At 39.7% G+C, this 20821-nt stretch overlaps 1 protein-coding gene and 1 non-coding gene across 2 annotated transcripts; one reads left to right on the top strand and one right to left on the bottom strand.

Moving 5' to 3' along the window:
- The first annotated feature begins 149 nt into the window (after positions 1–149).
- Positions 150–4348, top strand: ncbp2 (nuclear cap binding protein subunit 2). The gene is made up of 5 exons (XM_078258450.1): positions 150–294; positions 1653–1739; positions 2222–2316; positions 3017–3155; positions 3714–4348. Exons 1-5 carry the CDS (start codon positions 220–222, stop codon positions 3810–3812), a joined length of 495 nt encoding a protein of 164 aa, XP_078114576.1. The 5' UTR covers positions 150–219; the 3' UTR covers positions 3813–4348.
- A 2191-nt stretch (positions 4349–6539) lies between these two features.
- trnap-cgg (transfer RNA proline (anticodon CGG)) lies at positions 6540–6611 on the bottom strand. Its single transcript has one exon. It is a non-coding gene; the product is annotated as a tRNA-Pro (tRNA).
- Positions 6612–20821: the final 14210 nt, after the last annotated feature.

Genomic DNA, 20821 nt, shown 5'->3' with positions numbered 1-20821 from the left:
ATTTTCTACACACATATATATATATATATATATACAGTATATGTATATGTACATACTGGCGTTGTACATTTGTCATTTACTTATAATAATTAAAAAAAACAAAAATTAAAAAAAGTTCTTAAAGGATGGACAGGCACATGGACCGGAACCGGAAAAGCGAAACAGTTGCAAAGCTGCGGACCGCTGCGTACCGTACCAGCTATCTGTGACTTCTTCACAATGTCTGTTAAATTAAACGCACTGATTAGCGATTCTTACGTTGACATTAGTCAATACAGAGACCAACATTTTAAGGTAAGTGGGGAAATATCCGCCAATACCCGAGGTTTGTAACGTCAAACGGTTTATATTTCAGCTAACAGATAGCAACCGTTAGCAAACAACAAAGCGGACGGCTCATGCTTTGTATGGAGCATCTCAGAGGGGATTTCTGTGATTTGCCACAGAGATTAAGGAGAGCTGATATCGTTATGTATTTACTTGGCTACTTCTCTAACGTTTGTTGTCCAGCCTTGTACTGCACGTATGAGCTTCAAGCGTTTGGACTTATAACGTTAATTTGGTTTGTAACGTTAGTAGCTTAACGTTAACGTACATTCAGAATCAGGATGTATCGCAAAGGAACGTTAAGTAAGACATGCAAGGAATTTGCCTTGGGGATTGGTGCATACACAGACGTATTAAAATGAAATTAACAATAAAGCTAAGTACTGATACAGACAAGACCGAGAGAGAGAGAGAGAGAGAGAGAGAGAGAGAGAGAGAACAGAAATATTACAATAACAAATATGTAAAGGGCACGATAACCTTACAAATATGTACAACATGAATGTTTTACCATAGGAAAAGAAGGCAGTATGGTTTTGTGCAGGATGTGCCAAAGGTCAGGATGGTCAGGTAGTCAGAATCAGAAATCAATGTATTGCCAGGTAACTAGCACTAACACATTGCTTTGGTTGATGGTGCATACATACAAACAATAATGTAAAATAAACAAACAAGAAATAGAGAAACAAATAACACATACATATATATAACTTTTCAACATTAACAAGGAAAAAAACAGGTTGTATGGTTAGTGCAGGAGGTACAAAAATGTAGGGGGATGTGCAAAAAGTTCAAAATAGAAATAAATTAAAAAAAATAAAATTAAGGTTCAATGTCAATCAATCCATAGTCCAGGATGGAGTTGGAGTCTGTGTCAGTGTGGGTCCTGGACCTTGTTGATGAGGCCAAATACGGTTTTAGTAACTGCAGTCAGAAGAAACTATTTTTGTGGGGTGAGGTTTTGGTCCTGATGGTCCGGAGCCTCTTGCCAGAAGAGAGTTTGGGCCCAAAATGATGCTAGAATAACTAAACTGTGGAAGCGGGGAGGGGCCCATAGAGAATGTCTTTCTACAGGGCCCAGAATTGTGTGCTATGCCCCTGGATTGACCACAATCTTTTTCAGTTTGCGTTTAAACAAGGCAGTTTACTGGAGTTCTCTGCGCTCATTTAAAATCATTAAATACGATAAATACATTAAATAATGGATGCCATCGGTGGTATAACAATCTCTGAAACAGCGATCCACTCAGTTAGATAGAGGTTTATTAGGTAACTACAGGTGCTTAGTTACTGATGTTGTTTTTGCATGTTGCTTGTGTTTTTAGGGTAACCGCTATGATCAGGAGAAGCTGCTGAAGCAGAGCAACACTTTGTATGTTGGGAATCTCTCCTTCTACACCACCGAGGACCAGGTAGGATCCACTGCTGTTACTACTTATTGGCCAAGTATGTGTGCACATACAAGGAATTTGAATCCGGTTTTTGCATTGCTCTCAATGTAATTACACAAAGATGTCGTATAATCATTATGTTCTTTTATGACAAGAAGATGGAAAAATCAAGCTCTGTTTTACTTAGATTTGTTGTTTTGCTAGTTTTTCCCATCTTTTTTTATGACTTTTGATTATTTATTTTTTTATCAGGTCCCCAAAGCCTTGTGACTCTAGCAGTGAGCGGGTTGTAATGTGAATGAGTGTGGTATACTTTTGCGTTCCGTTTAAAACCTGCTATTTAAAACCAGAGACAAAGCTAGTGGAATATTTGAAATTATGATAGATTTGAAATCTACTTATTGTTTGTATTAGTGTTAAAAATATTTCCACACTCAACAGATGTACTGTATATTAGAATCTCTTACATGATTGTCACTTTTGTCTTTGTAATTGATGAACAGGTGCATGAGATATTTTCTAAAAGTGGAGACGTCAAGCGCATCATCATTGGCCTGGATAAAGTCAAGAAGACAGCCTGCGGATTCTGCTTTGTGGAGTATCCTTGTAAATATGAGACCCAATAACAAATGGTTTTAAAAATACTTGCATTAACCCACATGCACAGCAAACGCACCTCGATGCCAGGTCAACAATCTGCCTGCCTGGTTACTAACCAAAGTATTATGCATTATTATTAGCTATAAGTTTTACCACCATAGCATGAAGTGTGCATGTTGTGCAAGTGTAGGAGTCCGTAGTCTATATCTGCGACGTTCTACTTCCGGGATTGCTCTGTTGCAGACGGAAATTCCGCCAGATTTCACTCTTTTCGGCCGGATGTATGTTACCTTGCGCTTTCTTTGTGTTGGAAGTTTAAACGCCGGTGGATTTCTGAGGACTATGGTTAACTGCTCCTCAGATCTCAGCAGGGTAAATCCAGACAGCTAGCTAGACTATCTGTCCAATCTGAGTTTTCTGTTGCACGACTAAAACAACTTTTAAACGTACACATGTTCCACCAAAACAAGTTCCCTCCCGAGCCTGTTTAGCAGCGGCACCGTGGCTCTGTTTGGTGCTTAGCACCGCCCAAGACGATTGTGATTGGTTTAAAGAAATACCAATAAACCAGAGCACGTTTTTTCTCGTATCCCGGAATGCTGTGTGGACTAGCCAGACCTTCCTGCAGCGCTGTGGAGGAAGATCTGGCAAAGTGAGACTAAGGAGTCTGCAACAGACCTTAACCCCTGCTGTACCAGATACTACACACGTACAGGTGCAGAAAATGCCATGCGCTTCATTAATGGCACGCGGCTGGACGACCGTATCATCAGGACAGACTGGGACGCCGGCTTCAAGGAGGGACGGCAGTACGGCCGCGGCAAATCTGGAGGACAGGTGAGGATTGGGACACTTGTTTGTTATGAGTACTAGTATGAACGTGTATTCATCCCACCGTTTCTGCCTGTCCTTTTTTATATTGAAAATGTTTTGGAAAACGATATAAAACGCAGTATACTATGGTATTTGAAAAATGACATGTACTGAAATGGCATTAAAAAAAATCAATACACTATATTATGACATTTTAATACACCAGCATGGTATTTAGAAAGTGGTCTCCTGTCTGAAACAAAATATGCATGATTAACTATGGCCTTTTGAAGAGACGGCATTACTATAGCGTGGCATTTGAACAATTAAATTCTATATTATGTTGTTAACAAATGCATAATCATGTGCAGTTTTGTCGTAGTGGTACACAGTGAGCTTTGTGTAAATAAGGAAACATAAATATTGTACTAAGAACTAGCTCATTGGATGAAAAATACAGACAAATACCTTCCTGGATGTAACTTTAGGACAAGACCCCCTTCAACAACAAAAAAATAAATAATAATAATGAAAGATGTGTATTTACTTATGCCACTAGTTGTGTTTGTGTTTCTTGTGTAGGTGAGAGATGAGTACAGGCAGGACTACGACCCAGCCAGAGGCGGCTATGGTAAGCTGGCTTCGCAGCATCGACCCACAGAGGCACAGAACACCTTTTAGGCTGAACCCCACCACAGCAGTCTGCCTGGACTACACAGAGCCCCACCCTCAGTCCTGGACCAGATGAATTCTTCAACACTGCCACAACATGCTACCACAGACCGTTTGTTCAAACTCTACAGCAGGTCTGCATGGACCACTGGACCCCAGAAATTAGCAGCTGTTATTTATTTTGTTTTCTGTTCTGACTGCCTCTCTGACTTCCATACCTGCTATGGGTCTACATGGTAGCACAGGCCAAAACCCCAAGGTTACAATGTGATTTTTAAGTCATGTTTTCATTATCCTGCGTCAAGGAATACCATACATTTCTCTACCGGCTGGGAAAGGCTCTGGTAGCATGTAGTGACTGGGTTGATGATGAATCAAATATCAAGACAAAAAACAATCTTGTCGCCATCTCTGAAAAATAATACTCTCTACGCTGAAGTAATAGTAAGGAAGCATTCTGTTGTCATCTTAACTGATTTCCACGAATGAAACTTTGTGTCCCAAATTGGGTATACTTTTTTAAATAAAGATTTTTTTTTTGTTGACATTTTCGACGAGTGATATTGTTAATTTTTCCTAAGCACAATGTAATCCTAGTAAAGGTCTAGTAATCCAACGGTCTGTGCTTAACATTGTGAATGTCATTCAGCAGACTTTTCACGGGAGAATAATACATGTATATAAATGCATATTTAGCAAATAAGTGATTAAACCTGCAATAACAGATTGTGTGGTAACTTGGGCGAAGTGGAAACAAGCTGTGATCACAACACTGACATATCACTGACATGTGATTGTTTGTTTAAATTGCCAATTGCTTATTTACACATCCAGCAGACACGGAGCAATGTTGGCATTCAATTGGAGGAGTGTTTGTGACCCCCTGTCTAATATGCGTTTTCCTTTTTAAGTCTGTTTTTGTCTTTACAAACTCCTGAGGGAAATATCTGTTTCTCTAACTGCTAAATGCTCTGCTATGTAATGTTTACCAGCTATTCACTAACTGTGTCAGCTGTTGTGTGCTGGCCTGTTGGTGTGCTGATATTTACCTAAAACCGTTGCCTGCTGCTGCTGGAAACGATGCTGCTGAGTGTGAACCAAAACAGTAAAGTTGTGGGCCGTACATCCAAAACAATAATCTGAGAGATCCTAAAACTCTCAAAAGTAAGAGGAACTGCAGAGTCAGGTGATAAGAGTTTGACAGTACCAGTGTTGTAGTACTCAAGACCGGTCTTGGTCTCAAGACCACTTTTCGAAGGTCTCATCTCGGAATCGACCACATTTTCTTGTCTCGGTCTCGGATGAAGAGCACTCTGGATTTTATTTCAGGACCACAACTACAGGGAGATCACGAAATTGCTTGTGTATCGTCTGATATATGTGTTAACATTATTACTGTGATTATATGTAAAATGTCCTGTTTCAAATGCAACCAATAACTTGACTCATTTCTAGTTGGAAATGTGTTCATGTTAACTCCCGTTCCCCGCCACCGTTAACTCGCACTCCCAAAGTAAATGTAGGTGAATGGAGAAGAAGCTCTGGCTGTCTTGGAGATGTCCGCCAAAGCGTCGTTAATAACATATTTATTGCATTTTATGAATTATTTTTATTTAATTTTTTTTTTTTTTTAAAGAAAACACACGGTGTGTAAATTCTGCAGTGTAACGCTAACCGACACAGATGGGACCACCTAAACTTGTTAGCGGGCACTTAAGCTACGTTCACACTGCAAGTCTTAATGCTTAATTCAGATTTTTTTGCTCAGATCCGATTTTTTGTTTGGCTGTTCACATTACCTTTTAACATGTGGCCTGTATCAGATTCCAGTGTGAACTGTTTGCTGTTTCAAACTGACCCGCACGTGCAAAAGAACAACAATGACATCAGATGCAGCACGCTGTTGCACTAAAGTTAGGGAGGTTATGGAGGAAGTAAGCATTTTCGCTTTTATTTAAAAATGTTTGTGTAATGGCAGCCGTAACATTAATGAGCATACACTAATTAGGTCCAACACCTCACTCTCCCTCCATTGACTTGCTCCATCTGTTCTCCATTTTGTCGGCCTAGTCAAGTTTATAATTTTACTGTCTGTGTCTAGGGCTAATTTCCGCCGGCGCATAATTTTGACAAATGTCGATGTAGATAGATGTAAAAGTCGCATCAAATCCGCCTTGGTTGTTCACACTGCGGCCGCATTGAAAAAAATGCAGTTGTTTGGTCTGGTCTTGTCTCGGTCTCAACCCCTCAAAGTCTTGGTCTTGTCTCGGTCTCTATACACTCTGGTCTTGGTGACTTGGTCTCGATTTAGGTGGTCGTGACTACAACACTGGCCACTACGATAAACTCATATTTCACAGTCATCTCATCCATTATTAATGTAAAAGTATTGATTATAGCAGCTTTAGGAGTAACGTTGGACACTAGATCAATTAGAATTGCTGAATTGCTTTGTATCCTGAAATGATCCTAAAGTCCATGTCTGTATTTATATTTATACTCTGTATTGGGTATTGGTAGGGGTTTGATGCCCCCTAAAAAGCTGCAACAAGCTTCACCTGAAGGATCACTTTGGCAACAGCAACATCATTCTCTTACTGAGATAATCAACAGCTTTATACTGTATCTGTACAAGCAATTCCCATGTTTTTTTTTAGTGGACTTAGTGATTTATAAGGGCGTAATGCTAAAGCACATCAAGGCTCAAATGTCATCAAATAAAGATCTCACATATGAGGGCTTGTCCGGGATTTGAACCCGGGACCTCTCGCACCCGAAGCAAGAATCATACCCCTAGACCAACAAGCCATTGCTCCTTCTGTCTATTTGGTCATTTCTCCACAAAGGAGATGTAGGGTTCAATATGGTTACAATTTAAGTAACAGTTTTGCATTTAAAATAAGACCTTTTATCCTCATGAAACTGGTGTCTACTTCATGCTATGAAAACTTTGTTGATATTAAACACTTGTAAACTGTACAAATGCTTAGCAGTTAACTGATCTCTTATCTCTAAGTGAGTTATAGTAGTGAAGTGAAGAGCAGAATACTAACTAAGCCATGACATTTGTTCAGCTTCAGACACATTTTTGCATTATATCCCCACCACTAGTTCTTGGCATCAGCTACCACATTTCATTCCTAATCGCATCCTCTTCATATTTTGAAAATGAACACAAGATGGCAGAAGAGGAGGTGGACTTCCTTGGAATAATTAGGGACAGAGAGATGTGATAGCAGTGAAACATTCATACACTTTCCCTGTGGGCTAAAGGTTCTCACTCCGATGAGAGAAAATTCCATTTTGAACCTGTTGGGACCTTGATTAGCATTAGAAACAATAACACAAAAACCATTACAGAAAGTAAGCCAGTACCTATTGCACCTGGAGCAAGGAACATTCCATTACTAGTCTCGCTTTGCCTAGTCTCGCTTTGCCAGACCCTCCTCCAACACTCGCTGAAGCAGAGTCTGGCTACTCCACATAGCATTTCGGGATGGGAGGAAAACGTGCTCTGATTTATTAGCATTTCTTTAAACCAATCACAACCATCTTGGGCGGTGCTGAGCACCGGAGAAAAACCGCGGTGCCGCTGCAAAATAGGCTCGGAAGGAACTTGTTTTGGTGGAACGTGTACGTTTAAAACTTGTTTTACTCATGCGACAGAAAACTCAGATAGTCTAGCTAGCTGTCTGGATTTACCTTGCAGAGATCTGAGAAAAGGTTAACTATAGTCCTTAACCATAAATCGGCTGGAGTTTAAAATGCCAACACAAAGGAATCCCAAGGCAACGGACATCCGGCCTAAATGAGTGAAATCCAGCGGAATTTCCGTCGGCAACAGACCAATCCCGGAAGTGGAACATCAGGGACATAGACTATTCCATTACTAACAAGCCCTCTGGGTTTTCTCTGGAAGAGCAGTGATTCCCAACCAGGGCTGCTGGAGAAAGGCATATGTAAAGATTATAGAGTAGCATATAGCAAATACTTTGGGAAAAAAACAAAATATGATTTGATTAAAAAGTGAGAGGAGAAAAATAAACAACTCAAAGCTTTAGTAAATGTATGCTCACAATAACCAGTAAGCTAACCGCTAACTGCACAGTAGGCCTACCAATTATCAAATCAAATCAAAATAGTTAGCTAAAAGTAATTGCTTGTCACAAAACCTTTCAGCCACATTCTCACTTCCCCTGCATTCTCCATCCATCCACCAGATGTCCTCAGACTTTCCCACCTGCCTTCTGGACCTGAACCTGCTCCTGCTTTTTTGTTGCCTGTTCCTTTGTTTTGACCTGTTGCCTGTTCCTGACCGGCTCACCTGTCGTGCTCCTTTTGCATTAGTTTGAACTGTTCAGATTGTTGCCATCCTGTAAACCTGATCCTGACCAAATGTCCCTTTGTTCAACCTGCTAGCCTGGTATGTATTTGTTTTTGTTTGCAAGTCCTCCTCCCCCTGTTGCCTGAATTCTCTTACATAGCTAGATATAAGTCATCTAGTTAGAAATAACAGATAGTTAAAACAATTATCAAGAAGTATGTGTCAGTTGAAATAGACAGATAAAACTAATAAACTAATGGATGAACAAAACAATTGTAATTAAAAACAATGACGAATTGGGTCAATGAAGGGGTATACTTCAGCTCACCTGACAGGTAAGGAACCGCTGAAGCACACAGAGGATGCAGAGATTTAAAGGTGAAAGCAAGCAGAACTAAAGGACACTGTTTGTCTTCTTTGCACAGCAAAGTCACCACCACCACTGTTTCAGGCCTTTGTTTATTACACTGCAGGTTGGTCAGAAAGAGCTGGCCTCAACTGTTGAAAGGATTGTAAAATGATTTCATTCTTTCCTCGATACCATCAAGACACTGTTCATGATCCCTAAAAGCTCTATGCATCCAAATGTTGTATATTTGAAATTTTTTGTGAGCCTGGTGATTTATCCATTTCCATTTCTTCTTCAGCAAAGGAGGTTAAGCTTATCAAGGCCCGAGGTGTGCCCCACATGACACGTCGCTTGCACATTTACAGCATTAGCTGTTATCATAGTCTGGTTCAAAAAGTCAAGTTCAAATGGGGTCAAGTCAGAATTAGACCGCGCCAGACCCAGAATTAATGAGATGTTAATGCAAATCAGAGGGCTGTTTGGAACTATGGAAAGAAATGCCTCAATCTCCAGCTTTGTCTTACTGAGAAACTCATTACTAAGGCAGCCTGTCATTGGCTGGTTACAGATGATGCATTTAGATAATGATTCACCATTACAATGAAGAATAACAGCTCTCAACGACAGCCTTCAGCGTGAGGATATTCCCCAACTGGTCATTAATTCATAATAAAGGATGCTTCATGGATAAGCAGACTTTACACACCAGTATGAGCTCGTTGAATCTCCGTTCACCCCTATGATCCACACAGTTTCATTTACAGTACTTTTGCTCTGGGGCTTTTTTCTAATCCAAGTTTGGGGTAGGCCCTTTTGTTTCATTTAAACAAAATTGATATTACTTGCTGCTTGTTCTGCTTGTTACAGCAGAAAATTATATTTTGGAGAATAGTTTCCCTCCAACTTTGTGGCTGCTGTAGAAAGTGCAAAAAGCCAGGTCTATAAAGAAATGCTTTTCTGAGTTCAGAAAAACTTGACTGGCCTGCACAGAGGCCCGAGCTCAACCCCATTTAGAATGAACTGGAATGCTGATTGTGAGCCAGACCTCAGTGGTCGACCTCACTAATGCTCTTGTGGCTACATGGGTGCAAATCCCTGCAGTCAGGTTCCAAAACGTTGGAATGTGGAAAGCCTTCACAGAAGAGTGGAGGCTCAAATGGATTTGGAATACAAGTTTTTTTTTAAAACAATTACGGGGTATTGTTGAGGCCTTTTTTTAACTTATTGTCCATTTAATGCTTTTTGTACGTTTGGCCATCCTTTTGATTTTTGAAGTTTTATCTGCAGCAACTCAATACTTTTGGGACTGTGCAGTGGTTTGTCAGGAGAATCAGGGTGACAGATGGTTGCATCTTATTTAAAATTATAGAGGAAGTTATGCTTTGGAGTGTTTAAAAAGTTTTCATAATTGTGCACATTATGCATTTAGTCATAATTTTTTATTTTCACTAGCTTGTATTTTAAGTGTTGTTTTATATACATCATTTTGATTTAATAAGCCATAATTTTGACTTACAGTGTGTCATAGCCTATATTTACCTTTTTTAAATACTATATAATGGTATACCATGAAAACTATGACTTAAAAAAAAAGAAATACTCATGGTAAGTCAAAACTATGACTAGAGTATTTCTTTCTTTTTTTTTATTCCAAACATTTTATCTATTGGAACAGATATGTCTTGTGTTAGGGAGACAGAAACACTGTAAAGAAGACAGACTTGTTTAATTTAGGCTAATTTAATCAATAAACAGAGAAAAGTTAATGCATCTAAAACATTAGGTCGTTATTCACAACAACCCACAAATAATTCCATCTCCATTCAACAGTGTCAGGAGATACATTAACCTCCTCCATATTGTGTTTGCTCCAGTAGAATAACAGCCGGCAGCATTTCAAACAGCCCAGTCACTAAACATGCAGATTTCCTGTTATTGAGGGGTTTCTCATTACAACGAAGAGCTGAAGCGTGCCTATAAAATAGCTAAAGTAGCTTGACATTTAGCCATAGGGGAAGTGTTTGTGGTAAACAAAGTGCTTTATCTGGTGGCATGATTTACATTCAGCCTAAATGTGAGCATTAGTGTTGGTCTAGATTGAGACTGAGCATTGTGGTGTGATAAGGCTGAAGAGGAGGAATCACTGAAAGGGATTTGACAGAAGCTTGGTGTCAAGGCTGAAAACGCACCTTGTCCTTCCACACAGATGCTGTTGTGTTTCATCATCTGGATTCATTTCATCGGTTTAATCTGTCAGGGGGATGCAGGGAACATGAAAACACGAGTTTCATGTCACTAAAAATAATGGCAGACCTTAAGTCAGCACTATAAAAATCAACGTCAGGGAACAGAGAAAAAAGTGTTATGATCTATGAATATTTTCCCTGCTTTGGAAAACAGCTTTTATTTGGTTGTTAAGCAAAAATAGAAACACGTGACCTTTTGAATGAACAAATGTCCTGTTGCATTTCCACTTAAGGTATGTTTGTTCTCCCGCTGTCTCACTAGGTTTGTGTGGTAGATCAACCCCTCCATCTGTCAGCAGGTGATTGACTAAGATGAAAGACGTATCCTCAGTAACAGACAGGTGCTGTGTGAAGGAAATAGCCCGACTGGGAAGGAGAGTAAGAGAGAAGAGGACAGAAGAAAAATTAATTGCATTTCTGAGGTGAAAACCTCATTTGATTAGCGGAATATAACCTGGGGAAGTAGTAAATGAATTGAGAGCAAGCAGTTATTTTTATAACAGAAAGTTACAGGAAAATAACATCATTAGGAATGACATTGTCAAAAATTCCCAGAATATATTTCCTTTAATCGGTTTCGGTACTCAACAGCACTGTTACTATCTTGGATAACCAATTGGGTTGCTGGAGTTTAAACTTCTCCACATCCCATAAAGAGCAAGACAGAACTGCTATGGTTACGGACAATAAAGCCTGTCTTTTGTGGCATACGTTTTTCCAGATTCTAAAATTAGTCAGGGGGGGGTCAATTTGCGATACCAATAATCTGTACACAACAAGATCGCTTTACTAGTCATGAGAATCACTTTTCAGCCTGTGTGACTCCAAAAAGGCTTTCTAAAGTCTGAGAAAATAAAATTAACTCAAGGTCTACTTGTTCACTTTTTTTCCAGAGCTTTCAGAAACATCCCAGTTAGATAGTAAATGTCGTAAACATATTCTTTGTAAATCTTTACAATCATTCCCCGAAAAAACCAAGCAGGCCTGCCTTGTTGCACGATCCAAATTCTGCAAATAGGTTGCTAGCTCAAAGTTTGTTGTTGTTTCCTGAAGCAAACAGAGTTTTGCAAGGCGAGGGACATCCGGTGATTATCTGGTAAATGAACGTTGATCCGGACTAAGGTTAGGGAAACATCAGTCATGGTCATAAGAAAAAACTTAGTTTGAAGCTTTAATTAGACCGTTGCTCTGCTCACCAGAGTGTGATAAGAGTGACAGCCACAATGGTCCGGTGCCTTGCTCAAGAGCACCTTGGTAGTAGGGTTGGGTATCGTTTTACGATTCCGATGCCGAACCTGTACTTTTAAAGCGATTCCGATTCCTAAACCGATTCTTGAAAAATGACATCAAAGATGTAATATGTTTACTAGCGATCACGTGCAGTGAATGGTTAATATGCTTTTACGTCCGTTTTGGTGAGCCCAGAGGGAAAATATGGCATTTTAAAAGTAGCCTACATTTACGGTAGCTAACTAACGGTAGACTACAGCGAAAGTGTGATATTTTTACGTCCGATAGTAGCCTACTACCCGGTTGCGTGGGAACCGATTCCATAGTGGAACTGGGTTTTGGTACCCAACCCTACTTGGTAGTGCCCAGGAGGTGGCCTTGCATCGCTCCTGCTATCAGTCCACACTCCGTACTTTAGTCTGTACGCGGACTTGTACTAGCAACCCTTCCGGTTCCCAACACAACTCCCTACAGACTGAGCTACTGCCATCCCAAGCACAACAGTTCCCCTTGCATCCATCCATACCTTACTGACACTGAGTTTCCTTCGCTGACAGAGTGTAGCCAGTGAGTGTAAATCCTACTAATTCAAAAATCGTTTCATGTGAACATAATTCTGAATAAAATAGGTTGTCCCTTCGTACAGCAGCTCTAACTCTCCACTTGCTTATTCCGTGTCTCGTTCCGGCTGAGAGACCATGTCTGTCAAAGCCACTGGACTGGTGATGCTCGCAGGTCGTTACGGCTCTAGACCTCTCGGTCGGAGGCGCTGGCCCTAATATCACGCTCCACAACATGCTCAATACCCCGCAGCTTTCTGGAGAGCTTCACCTCATCCTCGGTGCTCAAACAGCGCCTCAATACATATGTTTCCCTTGCTCACTCACTAAAGATCAATGTCAGCCAAGTGACAGTTACCAGTCTTGTGACAGACTTGCTATAAAGCTTGAGGCTAAAACGTTCTGCCCCAGTGTTCTTCCTCTGATACCTGGGTGTCTTTGAACATGCTACTCTTAGTGTGATCTATGTGCAAAAAAACAACTGTCACGCTTGAGCTCCTCTTGCTTGAACCACAAAGCACCCAGTCCCTTCAGCAATCATGTTTAAGGCTAAATGAACACAATTATAATTACAGGAGATTTTTTTTTCTGTCTGTTTCAATTTAATACAGTCCATTTGCTGCCTCTTTTCTTCCTCCCAGTGGTACTTATGACTGTCTGTGAAAACTAAAAGCGTACAATAGCTTGCACCATTCAAACTTTATGACCCCTCTCTCTAGCTTTCTCTCCCTCCCCTCTGAGTAAACACCAGCAAACCATCCATCACTCAAGAATAGAGAGATCACCGGAATAGAGAGATCTTTTCTTTTGGCAGAAATGGGATTTTACAGTAAATCTCAATTGAAATCTTTTGGAGGAATGGGGGGATGGAGCAATGTCAACGTAGCCTCAATTTCACTTACCCTCCCTTCTCTTTACAACTGAAGAAAACACTTCAGATGCTGGTATATACTGTACTTTATGACCAAAATTATAAAGTTGTCTCATGTACTTTTAGTGGTATCTAGCCATGCTATAAGGTTTAGAGAAATACATCCCTGAGATTTTGGCCTCTACCCCAAAAACAGTGGAGGTGAATGGAATTTCATCGCCTCCAAGATCTCAACATCTCTTTACAGTGTTTTCGTGTTACTTTGCATAATCCCTTAAAGCACACTCATCAGTTTTCACAGATCGTTTATTATTTTTTATAAAGTGGATTCAATGAAAACTGTTCACAGTTCTAATGATTATCCAGAGTATCTACTGATGCATTATTTCTGGAGAGATAGGTTGCTGTTAGAAGTTTTAAATGTAGTATTTCACCCATATTTTCCACCAGCCGCGTCATACATGAACAAGATTTATTCCCATAGAAATAAAATGGCTAGCAAGGCCATTGAACTGTTTCCCGTGGTCATTTGATTGGTACACAACAAAATGGCGATTGTTGTCAGTTGTCATAGGGACAATGCGTGTCACGGACAGTTAGACCCAGCGGCAGTGGGTCAACGGACAGCTAACATTACACTTAGCCCACTGTTCAGCCCATTCTCTGTAACCGATGCAGCATAAAAGCACGGAGGAACCAACAAGCCAGCTAGCCAGTGTTAGTTGGCTAACGTTAGCTTGCTAACTCTACCTTGACGTTCCACCCTTGCCACATCGTTCACAGAAAACAAGCCGAATAAAGCTGTTACTCGTGGCGATATGTTCTTTGTGTGGATAAAGCGGGAAGTTAATTTGACTCATTTAGCGGCTGGCTCTCTGCCTCATAACATTACTACTCCACTGCTCATTTGTCCGTTGCAACTGCAAAACCTCAGCTCCATTTTATTTTTATGTTTATTCCTCTTCAGCGGCAGTAAACAGAAAACATGGGTCCTTTAAGACGGGTCCTTGTTTTTCGTTAAGACAAACAATTTAAAGAAAAATAAGAACAAAGAGTATTACAGAATTGTTTTTCTTTGAATTTCCCTTTAAATCAAAATTCTACATGTGCCTAAGTAAAACAAAACTATTTTTAAATATACTTTCATCAGCTTAAGGTATTTGGTATTTTCACTGGTGGGAAATCTTTATGGACACATCCAGTGACAAATCATCTCCACCCTGAAACACATATTTATTTGTTCCCCCATCTTCTGCTCATCCATGGAGAAGATTAGATAAGACTGGAGCTGTTGGTGGGATGTTACCCAGCAGGAGCCGCCTCTCAGCAGGGTGGGGTCCTCCTTATTATCCCCTCAGGTTAGACAGTGATGTCCAGGCCGGGCTGCTTCTGACAAATGAGCAGAACCTTGCAGAGTCAAATGTCAGCTGTGGGTTCATGTCAAACCAATCATGTCAGCCTGTCTGCTCGGGATGCGAGACCTATATTTATCTTTCCTTGAAATGTCTGACTGGGCATCTGTCTTTCTCTCAGCTTGTGTATCCACCTGAACCTGAGTGTCTTTTTTCTGCTTGCTTACAATATACTGTGCCACCTGAGGCCAGTTCTTACATTAAAGGCTACTCTCACTTTGAGGGGTGAGAGCATGCTTTATATTACAAATTATACTTAAAGAAATTGTTTGACATTTTGGGAAATGCATATCTAACTATAAATCGGGGAATCTCTGTGTGTGTGTGTGTGTGTGTGTGTGTGTGTGTGTGTCTTACAAATATCTCATGAACCATTCATCCGATCTACTTCACACTTGATTTCCTGGGTATCCCATGCGTTTGGAATTTGGAGCCGGTTGGTCAGAGTTGGATATTGGATATTAATAAAATGTGAGTAAAACTAAACAACCGCACAATAAAGGTTGAGTAAAAAAAAAAAGAGAGATTGATATGTTCTTATCTAAGTCTCTTGCGTGACTTAGGGTAAACTCTGCTGGAAAATGCATTCTTGGTATGAACCATGGATGTATAATAAGATCTGGATACAGTGTTGGAGGCGGGGCTCGTCAGTTCCTATGATAGTTGCACAGAGGCGCACAAAGCCAAAAAAGTTCAACCGCTGCGTGTAAAATTACCTGGATGATCAGCATTGCTTCCACACTGTGTGGCCCATAGAGCAGGCACACTAGAGACTGGTTTTTATATCTATGGTTACATCATTGTTATAATTGTCAGATGTGTGATCAAGCAAATATGGACAGACATCTTTTATCCACTCTCCAAATGACTTTGATGAAGCATTATATGTAGTTGCTCTTTTTATTACAGCTGTTTTGTGACCGTTGTTGTTGTTGTTAATTTAGTTTTTCCGTAACAACAAGTAGGCTAACTGGCTAACTGTTATGTATCTAACTTTTTACTTTTACTCTTATGGACTGGTTATGTATGTTAACGAGATTAATTACTGTGTTGTACTTCCAAGTGATAATACATTATAATAATGCTAATCCCTGGCATTAGCGACAACATATGCTAACTATTTATAAAGCTAGTCAATACTTTTGTGAATCCAATTTTATTGTTGCCTGTTTCTTGTACTAATTATTTTACAGTACCTTTGGTCTAGCTGTTACCTACTACTTATGTTATCTTGTGTTTTTCCTGTATGATGTTAGAAACATCATACAGGAAACATCTTACGATCGCTATGACACTTTTTTCAATACTTTTAACAACTCTCCTAAACTCTTAACACAGTTAGCACAACATTTGCCTGTGTAGGTTATACAATTAACACATTTCTTGTTGTTTTGACCCAAAATGCATACAGTTAACACACATTTAAAATGCTTGAACTTCTTTTACACACAAGCTCCACCAAGACCAAAACAATGGATTTTTACTGACCAATTTGCAAATGCTTTCATACTGTATGTCAGAACAGATAACATCATGTTCTAAACCTAATTTATAAGCTAAAGTCAAAGTGAACAGCTGTTCATATTGTAAATTGAAACACAAATATATCCCCTGCATTTTATACATGAATTTATTGAGAAACAGCTGATTGAAGTTATGCAAATAGATCAATCACAGCTGATTCCCTTCTAGGAAACACACTCAGGTGTTGAGGTTCTTTCAATCGCATGATCACATGGTAGTACAGTAAAAGAGGACCTTTGAACAATATACTGTAGATGAACACAGAAAATAAGAAAAATGCCTTCATGAGGGAGAGGAAGAGGAGTATCAGGTCGATTCTGTCTCTTTCTCCTTTTTTTCAGAAACCGTACATTCTATAAAGCTACTCTGAGATGGGTCATTCATTTTTTGAATTGAATCTCTGCAGCAAAAGAAACAAATGGTGGCCAGGTTGGCTCAGTGGGTAGCGCAGGCATACATATACTTGGAGGTTTATGCCTTGACACAGAGGTCCAGGGTTCAAATCCAACTTGTGATTATTTCCTGCATGTCTTCCCCCCCTCCCTCTCCCCTTTCTCACCTAGCTGTCCTGTCAAATAAAGGCAGAAAAACCCAAAAAAGAGTCTTTAAAAAAAAAGTATAAGGGCAGACCTGACACGTATCACATAATGCAGTTTCTGTAATTCCATGTGATGTTAGTGTTTTGTATGACATTGTTCTATGATTGACTAAATGTTCCTGTTGGAAGAGAACATGTGTTAGTGTTTTGGAAGAATTATTCGACTTAGACACATGATTGCATTGTTTTGGTAAACACAGTGTATTGTGTTAGGAAATTATTATATTTTGAAAATCAGTGTTAGAGTTTAGTTTACAATGTGTGATTTTGAGCATGAAATTAACTGTTTTGCCAATTGTGTGTTGTAGGTGTGTTGGTGCGTTAAGAGTTTAAGAAAGTTGTTAAAAGTATTGAAAAAATTGTCATAGCGAGCGTACAAAACTGTAAGTAAGTTAAATGAAATGCTATTTTAGATATAATGTAAAAATAATTTCTTTGGATTAGTAATGGATTTAAAAAAGAGACTAAATTACATTTTTAACCAGAGTCAAAAGCCTGAAACTGCCCAGTTACAGTGAAACCTGGATTAATGAGGCACCTGTGAGGATATCATCTGGCTGTGGTTAAATGGATGTTATGCTCCTGATTCCAGCTCGCATGCTATCATTGTAGTATAAAGCAGGCAACCTAAATATGTAGGGTAATTAATACCAGCTAAATGGAAGTAGAAACTGCTATCTGTAGGAATCCCAAAAGAGCTGAACTTTTCTTATCAGCTCATTAGCTGTCTCTGGAGGACAGTAAAAGAGCCAGATTTAACTGTCCAGCTGATACACACCACCGCTCACATTGAAGGGCTGCAGTTCCTGCTTTTTATCTGGGATTTTTCACAAGCTGCACAAGCGTTGTCTTTTTTTTTATGTGTTTGTGATGATATTCGTCAGATATGATAATGTCAAGCATGATGTGGTGGCACGAGGCACGACTCTGCTGGAGGCTTGTTGCCTGATCCAAGACGAGTGAGCTTTACTTTAATTAATACTGAATAAATAATAAATTAAGATGAGTTTTCCTGGAAGATGAACAAATCAAATAAAAAAAAAGATGTTTTTTTTTGTAAACCTGTTATATTGTGAGATTGTTTTAAGGATTAGCCATATTGAAACATGAATACTGATATCACTTTTATTCACTGTTTTCTCTTCTCTTGTCTGACCTTGCTTTATGAATCTAGTCTCATAAGTAACACCTTGAGGCTGTGTTTGTTTTCATTACAAGGGTGACTGGGCAGAGACGTGGAGCAGCTCTGACAAAACCTTCACAGACTAGAAAATTTTACAATTGCCCAGTACCATCTTACACGTGGCTCATCGGACATCAATAATATAATAAGAAGAAATAACAGAATGCACAAAGGTGTGAAACTGAGCCTGAGTAAGTAGGTTTAGAAAATGAATGAATAATACAACTAAGGCATGTTGAGGTTCTTTCAGGAGCTTGCGGCAATGGAGGGACTGAATATTTATTCTAGCTAAATGACCTGCCAAAAGCCCAGAGAATCCAGCAGCAGATGTTGTGAATAAAAAGTTAGAGGTAGAGTGCATTGATCACTTGGCTGGTTCCATTTGGTTTGTAAAATAAATAACAGCATGTGAGGAAAGAATTAGGACAGGAGTGGCTCAGGAACAGCTGCGAAGCAAAGTGATTCATTTCATTTAGAAGCAAATGAAAGCATTATATCAGGAGTAGTAGCTGGATAGGCCACACTGCCAAGTAAACCTCAAATTACTCCCTTATCACCTGACACTGCCAAATGATAGAATAGTAGAATATGAGCACACTGGGAAAAAATGTTGACTATTTGATGTTATCTTTATATTAAGATTTTTTTTAGACAGGGAAGCTTTGCTGAGCACACAGCAGAAGTGACATACAATTCCACCTGTCAACACCACCACTACCATGATGATATGTACAGTCATTATTAGCTTATAAGCTCCGATATGAAATTTCATCATCTCAAATCAGCTGAACTCGACCATAAATGACAGGGGTGAAATAACATCAGTTTTTAATCAATACTCAGAAAGTGAATCAACTGACACGTAACTGCTGGAAATGCCCTAGTTAAATGTGCTGTGTTCAAATGTTCAGCCATGGATATTCCATTCTCGCTAATTCCATATCAAAATATGTTAAAAAATTCAATGAGTGTAAAACCTGTTTGAAATGTAAATGAGCCATATATAACTATACTCAAACTGGAGATAAGAGCGACAATTGATGCAAACTGTGCATCAGCAAAAAGTCCTTGGTGTATCTGGATTCTCAGACCCAAACCTGGATGCATGAAACTATCACCAATCCCAAACTCCACTCATCTCTTTGTCTTTTTTACCTTCATGGTGTATAGCAGTGGTTCCCAACCTTTTCTATGTGATGCAATGCACCCATTGGTGGATATTGGTGTCATTGGTATCATTGGTGGTAGATTTTCAACTGTAACACAATTGACTATATAAAAGTGGTTATTGTTACAATATAATTTTCATACAATTGAATGTCAATATTTATGTTGGTTTGGTCATGTTTGCAATCCTATATTACTACCATCTTTTTTTTTGCATTTTAGGCCTTTATTTGTTTGATAGGACAGCTTAGACATAAAAGGGGAGAGAGAGGGGGAGTGACATGCAGCAAAGGGCCACAAGACAGAACCGAACTGGCGGCTGCAGCTGCGGCGAGGACTGAGCCTCTGTACATGGGCACACGCTTTACCAGGTGAGCTACCCAGGCACCCATATTACTACCATTCGGAGTGACAGAATGTCACACTGCCTCTTCTCCAAACCCACCTCGAGTCCTCCACTCGCCTCTCTTCCTCGTGTCATAGTCCCTCCCACCGAGGAGGCACGGGAAAGACGTGAGGAAATCATGGGAGGAGAGAGGCAAAGAGCAAATGTGTTTTAGAGGGATGAGACGTCCTTTCCTCTGAAGTGTCACATGAATTTGACAGCTGTATGGGCGGAGTTAGCAGCTCCTTCAGCTGCACGGCTTCTAGGAAGGCTGCTCTCATGTATCCTCGTCTATAGCTCCTCAGTGATGCTCGCTCATCGGTCCTCGGAACAGAAATAAGGGCTGATGCAAGTAGCCTACTGCAAAGATAAGAAACATAAATATAAAATGTACAATTTAAAATGAAGAGCTGTACAGTTTTGTGCATGAATGTGCAAAACATTGTTCAAGGAATGAGCAAAAGTTCCCAGTATAAACTATAGTGAATATGTGTGCAATTACAGACTAACAAGCCCATTTCCACTCGTTCCCTGCCAGGTCTTAAAGATTTGCCATGTTGCTTTGTGCCTTTGTTGTCAAGCCAGCAAAACCTGAACCTGACCCATAGTCCAATCCTGTAGCTAACTGTTTTGACGTCTCTGCTCGCTTGCTTACTAGTTTTCACGCAATTTTCAAATCAGTTGAGCTACTCCACATTCTCTCCACGTGTAAACTGGCAACTGTATCAGTACCCCCTGGTGTACAAGTACCTCTGGTTGGGAATCCCTCAAATAGCATGCTGAAATGCTTCAGAGCCATTAAAAGGTACATCTATCTCTCTACTCTTCTTATCTATTTACATATTCATGCGCACAAAGATTTCAATATCAAAGTGAAGCGGATGTCTGGATAAATGAGGCAATTACTTTCACTGACTCTACTGAGACTTATTTGCACTATATGCTAACTAGGGCTAACAGCAGGTAGAAAGTAATGAATACCAACAGTTGATGCTATCTGACACAGCAGCCTAATTCTGGCCCCAAGATAGATGTGGGAAGGAAGACTATATGTAAACGTTGTCAAGAAACCCCAAATATAAAGCGTAGCTATTAAATTGGGGATAAACAGGTTTATACAAGAGGTTAAACACAATAAATGGTTAGGACCAAATAGTTGCAACTTAAGA

Source organism: Sander vitreus, chromosome 9, assembly GCF_031162955.1.
Source record: "Sander vitreus isolate 19-12246 chromosome 9, sanVit1, whole genome shotgun sequence".
Lineage (NCBI taxonomy): Eukaryota > Metazoa > Chordata > Actinopteri > Perciformes > Percidae > Sander > Sander vitreus.
Note: the sequence above shows the minus strand (reverse complement) of the source record. Positions and strands in the feature narration are given on the sequence as shown.